General features: G+C 38.2%; 1 protein-coding gene across 1 annotated transcript in view; it reads left to right on the forward strand.

The window, feature by feature from the left end:
- The window catches only part of LOC101651839 (T-cell surface glycoprotein CD1a), a 37,015-nt gene that overhangs the window by 24,240 nt on the left and 1,883 nt on the right, over nucleotides 1-10,892 (forward strand). The window contains exon 8 of the mRNA XM_045298366.1: nucleotides 1,348-1,397. Within this exon, the coding sequence (XP_045154301.1) occupies nucleotides 1,348-1,397 (50 nt within the window). The remainder of the gene's footprint in view (nucleotides 1-1,347; nucleotides 1,398-10,892) is intronic.

A 10,892-nucleotide genomic window follows, 5' to 3' on the forward strand; every position in this document is an offset into this window, starting at 1 on the left:
GAAAAAAAGAGGACCTGATGCCAAGGGCTTAAGTGGAGAGCAAATGTTTTGAGAATGATGAGGGCAATGAATGTACAAATATGCTTTACACAATTGATGTATGTATGGGTTGTGATACGAGTTGTATGAGCCCCTAATAAAACCATTAAAAATAAACAAATAAATAAAGAATATAAGCAGACACGTCATCTATTCTTCTGCAGATAGGAATAGGGAAATTGCACTCAATTTCATAACAAATTCGTCCCCATTCATAACTCGAACAATGTCTTTGGCTGCTGGCAACAGTAAATCCTGAGTAATGGTGTGAGGTTTCATAGCTCTGGCGATTCTGAGTTCCACCAAAGATGAAGCTTCAACAGCTGCTACATTTCGTTTGGGGTACTGGCCACCAGTGTCAAGTCTGGCTTTCTTGAGCCCGCCGGCTTTACTTCTAAAATAGTTGGTATCCTTGCTGGCAAAGTGCAGATGCTTGCTATCAAAATGGTGTTTTAATTTGTTCAGCTTCATAGATTCAGCTGATAGAACTTCACAACAAATAACACATTGCAGTTTCTCAATTCCTGCTGTAATTATTGAGGTAAAACCATACTGTAAAGAAACCTCACTATTTTCTTTTTTTTCCTTCATAAGATTTTATTGCCTAACGTACTCTTTGAAGGTCTGCCTATCACACTCTGATCTTCAGGTGTCACTTCAAGTGCTTTCTCCTCTGATACCATCCTAGACCTTCAACAGGCAGGTTAGCTAATCTCTCTTTGTGTTTCATTACCTCTATTATGTACTTTTTTGCTTTTCTGTACTTTTATTGGGGGCTCTTCCATCTCTTATCACAATCCATACATTCATCCAGTGTGTCAAGCACATTTGCACATATGCTGCCATCATTTTCAAAGCATTCTTTTCCCACTTGAGCCCCTGATATCAGTTCCCCATTTCTTCTCCCTCCCTCCCCAGCCCACCTACCCTCACAATCCCTTGATAAGTTCTAGATTATCCCTTGATAAGTTCTAGATTATTATTTTCATAATTATATTTCATTTTCCTCCATCACCCCTCACCCCCTTTTATGTTATTTGTCCCCCTAGGATGTTGATCCTTGTGATGGATTCCCCTTTCTCCCCCCACCCTCCTCTAATCCTCCTGGTATCTCTACTCTCATTGTTGACTCTGAGGGATTTATCTATCTTTTTAAAGATATGAGTATAGAAGATCAAAGGGATAAAACTGACTTGAATAGTTAAAACTCTGTCAGTTGACCCCCCCTCTGATGCATGCTGGACCTGTTCTGACTTTAAACATTATCTGTATTTTTGTTTTGTCTTATTTTTTGTTTGTTCATTTTAGGGTTTATCTCAGATGGGTTTTGACACTGGGGTCACCCTCTTGAAGTTGAGGTATGTGTTTTTCGGTATATGAAATGCAGGATTGATGAACCTCTAGGGACAGCAAGTATAATAAGGGTTTCAGGGTGGTGTTGGGGGTACAGTGGTGGTGGTGATGGTGTTGGGGTGAAAGCGAGACAATGTCAAGGAGTCCAGGAAGGAAAAGAATGTTTGAAACAGATTGTGGTAGCAATTGTACAATACTGCTTCATGTGATTGAACTATGGAATGATAAGATATATATGTTAACTCCAAATAATATATTTAAAAGGGATTCTTTGTGCATGTGATTGTGTAGGCACTTTGAAGATATTCTCTGTATCTTTGTTTTAGCAGTTCAGTGCTCATGTGCCCAAGTATGATTCTATTACAGTTGTGTTTAGAATTTTCTGTCATTCTTGGGTCCTTACGTTTACGTCCTTGAGCAGTTCCTGGCACCCACAGTTATTCAGTCATACTGTGGAATGAATCAACGTAAAACAGTAACTGTGGATCCATCTTTCTACATTCTTAACTTTCCAAAAATTATGTTTTTCCTTAAATTAGCCTGAATTATTTATTTTTACTCATAAATTGAGAAACAACAAAGTAGATTACCAAGATATCTTTATGTAGAGGACACTTCAAAAGCACAAAAAAAAATCTTATAGCCTCTGCACAGTCATAAGCACATTGAATGAAAAATATAAACCTGTCCACCAGAGAGAAGCATGTCATTAGATAAGCATAAAGCATCCAAGGAGAGGAAGGGAGGGGGAAGGGAAAAAAGGAAAATGAGCTGATTCCGGGAACCCAAGAGGAAAGCGAATTTTGGGAATAATGAGGGCAACAAATGTATAGATGTGCTTTACACAATTGATCTATGTATTGTGATGAATTGTATGAGCCCCAATAAATTGATTAAAAAAAAAGCATCCAAGGAGGAAAAAAGAGGAATTCCTGGCAAAGTTATTCCATAGCACTTTGTTAATTTTACTTACCCTCTAATTTTCACTACTTTTTGTGGCTGTCAATATAGGGAATTTACAGCAGGATTGTTTATGTACACTTAGTAATCATTAACCTGTGCTTTAAATCCAAATGCAATTGTATATGATTTTACCATTTCACCATGTAAAGTCACAAGTAGTATTTTATGTCTTACATTTTAACATAAACACTATATGCTAAAATTATCCTTCATCATTAAAAATAATTGTGTTATATTACTGAACAAATATGCACTGATGTTCATTAACTGTTGGTTAGACTCTGTATTCAGTGTTAAGGATACATTTTAGTAAGAGTGTAGTCATAATGTCCTAAGCCAACCACTGAAGAAAAGATTCTCAGTGGGCAAAAAATAGTAACAGAAATCACTTTTGAAAATGTTATTTCAAAAAGGCCTAACTGTATTCCTAACACCAAATAGAGTACTTAATAAATGATTTATGGATATCAGTGCATATTCAGACCAATCTCCAAAATCTATAGAAAACTAAAACATCATAACAAGAAAAATACAAATAATCCAACCAAGAAATGGACACAAGACATGAACACTCAACTTACCAAAGATGGCATACAGATGACCAACAATCACAGAAGAAGAAATGTTTGTGATAATTAATAATAAGGGAAATACAATTCCCCCAAAAATGAGATTATCAGTTTACAGAGACATTTTGGCAAAATTCAATAAAACAGGAGATAACAAATGCTGGAGAAGATGTGGAGAGATAGGAGTACTTTCAAATTTGTTGGTGGGACTGTATAATTGTACAACCATTATGGAAATCAGTATGGCACTTCTGTAAACAAATTCAAATCCAAGTATCTTATGATCCAGCAATTTCTCTACTGGGGCATATATACTAAAGTAATTAAGAACAAAACAGAAACAGACTTACACCTATGTTTATTGCAGCAATTTCCACAATAGCTATAGAAGAATGGATAAACAAGCTCTGATACATTCAAGTTCTTACACATTCATAGCTATAGAGAATAGATAAACAAGCTCTGTTACATTCATATTATGGAATTTTACACACGAATAAAAACTATAATAACTCTCTTAAACACTGCGAGACAGGGACAAAACTAGAGAACATGTTTATTTGTCAAATTCAGTCAATCTTACAAAGAGAAGTAATTAATACCACCATTGCTATACGCATAAACAAAGAAGAAACGTCGTTTATACACCAAAAGACGAGACTTTGGTGACTACAGGGAGGGCAGGGATAGGGTGGAGAAAAAGGACCGGAAGAAATAGGAAGGTGTGGGAGGTGGTGGGAAATGGAGTATTTTACAGGAAATAAAATAAATAAAATTTGCTTCATAAAAAAGCTTTATGAAATAATAAGAATATATAATTGATCAAGGACACACGAGGTGGGAAGGTGGGGGAGGAGGGGGTAAAAAGAGGAGCTTATATCAAAGGCTCAAGTAGAAAATGTTTTGTAAGTGATGATGGGAACATATGTACAAATGGCTTGATACAATTGATGTATGGGTTGTTATAAGAGCTGTAAGAGCCCCCTAAAAGGCTTGAAGATAAACAAGTGGCCATCCAGCTGAGAAGCATCAAAGCCCACATGGAAGAAGCACACCAGCCTGTCTGACCACGAGGTGCAGAAGGGACCAGTTATCAGACATCAAAGAACTAAAAATCAGATCAGTGGGTGCCCACCTTCCTGATACGATCACTGAAGACAAAGGTGTGCATAAGTAAAGGTGGTGAAGAAGGCTGATGGTGCCTGGCTATCAAGAGATGTGGTGTCTGGGGTCTTAAAGGCTTGAAGATAAACAAGTGGCCAACTAGCTCAAAAGTAACAAAGTTCACATGGAAGAAACACACACACAACAGCATGTGTGACCATGAGCTGTTGAAGGGATTGGGTGTCAGGCATCAAGGAACAAGAAATCATGTCATTGTAAAGGTGGGTGAGTGCAGTGTGGAGACTCAGAGTCCATCGGTAGGCAACTGAACACCCCCCTGCTGAGGGGATGTGGGGAGGAGACGAGCTAATCAGGGTGCAGGGTAGCAACGATGAACCATATAACTTTCCTCTAGTTCTTAAATGCGTCCTCCCCTCCAATATCATGGTCCCAATTCTGCCCTGCAAATCTGGCTAGACAAGAGGATGTACATTGGTACAGATGGCAACTTGAAATACAGGGAATCCAGGACAGATGACTCTTTCAGGACCAGTGGTGAGAGGGGCGATGCCTGGAGGGTGGGGGGAATGTGGAGTGGAAGGGTAACCAATTACAAGAATCTAGGTATGAACCTCCTCCCTGGGGGATGGGCAGCAGAGAAGAGGGTGGAGGGAGATGTCAGACAGTGTAACTTATGACAAAACCATACTAATTTATGAATTATGAAGGGTTCATGGGGGTGTGGGGAGTAGGGAGGGAGGGGGAAAATGAGCAAATGATATTAAGGGCTAAAGTGGAAGGCAGGTGTTTTGAGATTGATGAGGGCAACAAATGTACATATGTGCATGACACAATGGATATATGTATGGACTGTGATGGGAATTGTACGAACCCCCAATAAAATAATTTTTTTAAATGTTGTTTTTTTTTAAAGAAGCTTTTCAGAAGTCAGGATCAAAATTATTTCATCTCTCTCACCCCTCCCTGCTCAAAAGTGTGTCATTGCTGTTGTTCAGCAGAGGGGGTAGAGAACGGTTTACTCCATCTTTGGAGAAAATAACTGCTGAAAACCTTGTGAATAGCTTTAAAATATGGTCCAATACTGAGGCCTACTGAACGGAAGCAGGACATTGTCAGAGAGAGTGCCGGAGGATGGGCCCCTCAGTTTGGAAGGTACTGGAAGGAGAAGGAGATGCTTTCTCAAAGTAGAGTCAATATGGTGACATGAATATGTAAAGCCTGGCAGTGAAGCCATTGGGTCTTCTTTTGATGATGGGCACAACTCAAGGTGAGAAGGAAGAGCTTCAAAAATCTAATCATCAGAACATGGGATGTATGGATTATAAATCTAGGAAAATTGGAAGTTGTCAAAAATAAAATGGAATGCCTAAAGATCGATTCTTAGGTGTTAGTGAGCTGAAACAGACTGGTATTGGCCATTTTGAATCAGAAAATCATAGTATTTACTATGATGATAATAATACAATCAAAAGGAATGGTGCTGTATTTAAATTGAAGTACAATACTGTTTGTGATAAAATTATATCTAACTTCCTTCAAGATAATTCAATCATTACAACTATTATTCAAATTTATACACCAACTACAAAAACTAGTGCTGAAGAAATTGGACAATCCTAGCAAAATCTTAATTTGAAAAAGAAAAAAAATGCTATCAAGGATGCATTGACAATTATTGGCAATTGGAATACAAAAGTTGGAAATAATGAGGGTGGAGAAGTAGTTGGAAAACATGGTCTTGGTGTTAGAAACGAAGTTGGAGATAACAAGATAGAATTGCGCAAGACCAAAAATTTACTCATAGCAGATATACCTTTTACAACAACAGAAACTATGACTAAACACAAAGACTTCTTCATATGGAATGCATTAGAAAAAAATAAAATTGACTGCCTGCATGGGAAAATACCAGGGAGGAGCACAATATTAGTCAATAAATCAGGCCAGGGGTTGATTGTGGACCAGATTATCAATTGATCATATGTAAATTCAGATTGAGGGTGAAGAAAATTGAAAGAAGTTCATGAGAGTTAAAATATGACCTTGACTTTATCCCATGTGAATTTCAAGAACATCTCAGGCACAGATTTGCTGCATTGAACACTTATGACAGAAGATGCGAGGAGCTGTGTGACATTCATAGAGAAAGTGAGGCAGACTAGCAAAATAAACTCCATTTTCGTTAGCTGGTAAGTGACTTGCCAGTTCCTCCCTCCCATTTCAGAAAGTTAACTGCTAGCTGACCTGCCCATTCTCCCTCCCCTTGTGCGAAAGTTTCTGCTGGTGACTGATTTTAGAATGTACTCCCATGTTCCCAGGTTCAGGACACCACAATTAGTTTAGACTATTCTTCAATATATCAATCATTTTGAATGCTTTTCAATATTGTTCCCTATGATGTTGTAATCTGAATGGTGCAGTTATAATCAATTTTAGTATAGTTTCTTTTATGATAAGGAATGTACCTTGTAGCATGCTTACTCTTCTTGGAGTTACAATTAATCCATTAATTTAGCTTTCTGCTTCTGTGCATGCTTGCTTGAACCCTAGACAGGTGATAAATGAGTGTTTGGCTTTAAAGAAGAACTGGGAAGTCTCCTCAGGGCTACGATGAGGAGGCTACTGCTTTAGTTTCTTAGTAACCCAGCTAGCTCAATAAAGACTCTTCTAAATTTCAAGACATTATAGTTGCTGCCATTTATTTGAACCCATAACAAAAGCAAAAGGTCAATAAAAAGCAAGCAAGATCATTTTCAAAACACTTTCTGATGACAGCATATGTACAAATGTGTTTGACATAATGGATGTATGTATGGATTGTGATAAGAGCTGTATGAGCCATGCCCAAAATGAATTAAATTAAAAAGATTATCAGGAGGCTATGAGAGTGGGAGGGTAGTGGGGGGAGGGGGGAAAAGAGGAGCTGATAACAAGGGTACAAATAAAAAGAAAATGTTTGGGAAATAATGATGGCTACATATGTACAAATGTGCTTGATGCAGTTGATGTGTGGATTTTTATAAGAACCCTCAGTAAAATAATTTATTAAAATTTTTGAAAAAGGAAGAAATAAAAGATCAAAGTGGATATCATAACCATGAAACAAAAAAGGAACCTGGAATTGACACAGAGGAATGTTATAATGGTCCTGCATTAACGACTTTCAGCTCTTTTACAAGAGATAACGAGAGGGAAAGGAAGATAATTACATTTCTTAATAGATGTGCGTTTTAGATTTCATATCACTTTCTCCTAACTAATCCATGACATTGGTTCAATATCAATGAAATGATGATACATTTAGTTTATAAACTGTTTATTTTTAGTTTTTAATGTTTTCACTATAATTATTTATGTAGACTATTTCTTTTTAAGAAAACTAAATCAAGCTCTTAACAACAATGCATATATTATGTTTCTAAGACTTTTTTTTCTCAAACGGGGAGAAAATGCACCAAAGCTATATAACAAGAAACATGTTAGAAATTAGAATGAACTTTTGGGAAAATGGCAGAGCGACTGAAGATATGGATGCTATAGCAAAGTGCATTGAAAAAACAGATGGGGCTCTGTTACCAGATAGCAAATGGGATCTTAAAGTCTTTCCTTAAAACAAGCAGCCATCTAAGTGAGAGATAAATTAAGTCCACAAGGAAGAAGCACACCAGCCTCTGTGATCCAAGGATTGTAAATAATAAAATTCAAGGCTGGAGAAGGGAACAGTATCAGAGCTTCAATTCTGGGTACCAAGGTTGCAGAAAGCTATGAAAGGCAGTGGAAGCGCAAATCCATTTGCAGGGACTCCACATGTATTAAGCCACTGATGAATCCCCTCTGACAATTGACCAGGAGTATAAATAGCCAGGCTATCAGACAGAGCGCATTGGAAAGTGGGTTATTATTGCAGATTTGGTTAGGTTAAAATTTAACACCTCATCTGTTTTGAAAAAGATGATGACAGCATATGTACATGTGTGTTTGACACAATGGATGTATGTATGGATTGTGGTAAGAGCTGTAAGAGCCCCCAATTAAAAAAAAACTGGAAGAAAAAAATGTAACACCTTATCATTTGCTCTCCTTTTGACCTATTTTATTTTATTCTTAGAAATTATAATAAATCATTGTATTGGGGGCTCTTAAAGTTCTTATAATCATACAGCAATTGTATCAAGCCCAATTGTACATATGTTGCCATCATCATTTCCAAAACATTTTCTTTTATTTGAGCCCTAGGTATCAGCTCCTCTTTTCCTATTTTAAATTTGTTCTAGTTTTTAATGATTTCAGCTTTTTAAATTGATTGAGGGTTTTCTCTGCTCTATTTTGTTATTGCGGTTGCTTTTCTTGTATGTTTTTCTGTATATGAAATCTAGGATAGGTAAATCTATAGAGACAGTTAGTGGATTAATAGTTTCTGAGGGCTATGGCAGGGGAGTTGGGGGAAATGGGTACTAATGAAAAGAAGAAAGAAGAAAACGTTCTGAAACTGCTTAATATGATTCATAAGAATTCCAGGTTTCATAATACAGCAAGGGGAACAGAGCAATGAAGACCCCAGGGAATACCAAAAATAGACTTTGGGGTCAGGGCTTGGCACCCCAACAGACTCGACTGGAAAACACTTCTAAAGGCCAACAAACAGTCCTTGAACTAACAACAAGCTTTTCTTTTTTGTTATTGTGGATTTTTCTTGTCATTGGCTTGTTGTTGTTGTTGCTGTTTTGTTTCATTTTGTTGCTTGGTTTTGCTCTGTCTTGTTTTTGTGCATGTTATTATCTCCGCAGGCTGGATGATAGGCTGGATGGACAATTTGGAGAAGAAAACACTAGGACCAGTGGGTTATGGGGGGACATGGGAGAGGAGGAGGTGGGCGGAAAAGAAGTGGTGTTAACAAACCCAGGGACAAGGGAACAACAAATGATCCAAATCGGTGGTGAGGAGGGTGTAGGAGGCCTGGTAGGGCGTGATCAAGGGTAATGTAACAGAGAGGAATTACTGAAACCCAAATGAAGGCTGAGCATTAGATGGGACAAGAGGAAAGTAAAAGGAAATAGAAGAAAGAGCTAGGAAGCAAAAGGCATTTATAGAGGTCTAAAAAAAGGCATGTACATATGTAAATATATTTATATATGAGGATGTGGAAATAGATCTTTGTGCATATATATATAGGTTTAGTATTAAGGTAGCAGATGGACATTGGGCTTCCACTCAAGTAGACCCTCAATGCAAGAATACTTTATTCAATTAAACTGGCATTGCATGATGCTCACTTTCCTGACACAATCGCTGAAGACAAAGCAGGTACATAAACAAATGTGGTGAAGAAAGCTGATGGTGCCCAGCTATCAAAAGATATAGCATCTGGGGTCTTAAAGGCTTGAAGGTAAACAAGCAGCCATCTAGGTGAGAAGCAACAAAGCTCACAGGGAAGAAGCACACCCACCTGTCCGATCAGGAGGTGTAAATTATATCAGGTATCAGGTATCATCAGAACAAAAAATCATATCATTTTTAATGAGGGGGAGTGTGGAGTGGAGATCCAAAGCCCATCTGTAGGCAATTGGACATCTCATTACTGAAGGGTCTCAGGGAGGAGACAAGCCAGTCAGGGTGGCAATGTAGCAATGATGTGTCAGGGTGCGATGTAGCAATGATGAAACATACAACTTTCCTCTAGTTCTTTAATGCTTCCTCCCTACCACTATCATGATCCCAATTCTACCTTACAAATCTGGCTAGACCAGAGGATGTACACTGGTACAGATAGGAACTGGAAACACAGGGAATCTAGGGGATGATCCCTTCAGTACAAGTGGTGAGAGTGGCATTACCGGGAGGGTAGAGGGAGGGTGGGGTGGAAAGGGGGAACCAATTACAAGGATCTACATATAACCCTGGGGGATGAACAACAGAAAAGTGGGTGAAGGGAGACATCGGACAATGCAAGATATGACAAAATAATAATTTATAAATTATCAAGGGTTCATGAGGGAGGGGGTAGTAGGGAGGGTGGGGAAAATGAGGAGCTGATGCCATGGGCTTAAGTGGAGAATAAATGTTTTGAGAATGATGAGGGCAATGAATGTACAAATGTGCTTTACACAATTGATCTATGTATGGATTGTGATAAGAGTTGTATGAGCGCCTAATAAAATGATTTTAAAAAAAGAATTGCAGGTTCCAGATCAACATAAGAAAATAAATTGTACTTTTGTAGATCAACAATCAGCAATATTAAAAGGACATTAAATAAACAATTCTTTAAAAAATAGCGTATAAAATGATACTTAGAAATGATGGAAACGAAAACGTTGTGCTCTGAAAGCTAAAAATTTTTGTTGAAGGAATTTTAAAAAGGTCCAAGTAAATGGAAAGACACTTTGTGTTCATTGATTAGAAGACTAAATATTGTCAAGAGAGCAACACTGCTCAAAGAAATGAACTAGTAAATTGCCTGAAGTTTACAAAGTTATAAAGGGAAATTATAGAAGAGTTTGATGAAGTAGAAGTCCAGATTTAAGGTAGGAGCCAGTGCATGAGGACTGAGATAAGAAAGAAGAAACTGAGAACCCAGAGAAAGGTCATGATGAAGTGTCCTGGTAGAGAGGTCATTAGGGAGGAGGAGGCTGAGTTGGGTGAATGATGATGGGGGAGGAGGAGAGACTGGAGCACATCCTGGCCCACCAGGCCTTGAGGACGATGACCCCAATTAGAACAGTCAGTAACAGAGAAGACCACATGGCCAGCCCCACTATGTGACATGATGGCCCTCATTGACCCATGGCCCTGTGTGGGACAACACGAGAGACACAGTGTGGGAATTGCACCCGATCTGATCCC

This window comes from Echinops telfairi, unplaced genomic scaffold, assembly GCF_000313985.2.
Source record: "Echinops telfairi isolate 266 unplaced genomic scaffold, ASM31398v2 ScPeMD7_7425;HRSCAF=8463, whole genome shotgun sequence".
In the NCBI taxonomy this organism is placed as follows: Eukaryota; Metazoa; Chordata; class Mammalia; order Afrosoricida; family Tenrecidae; genus Echinops; species Echinops telfairi.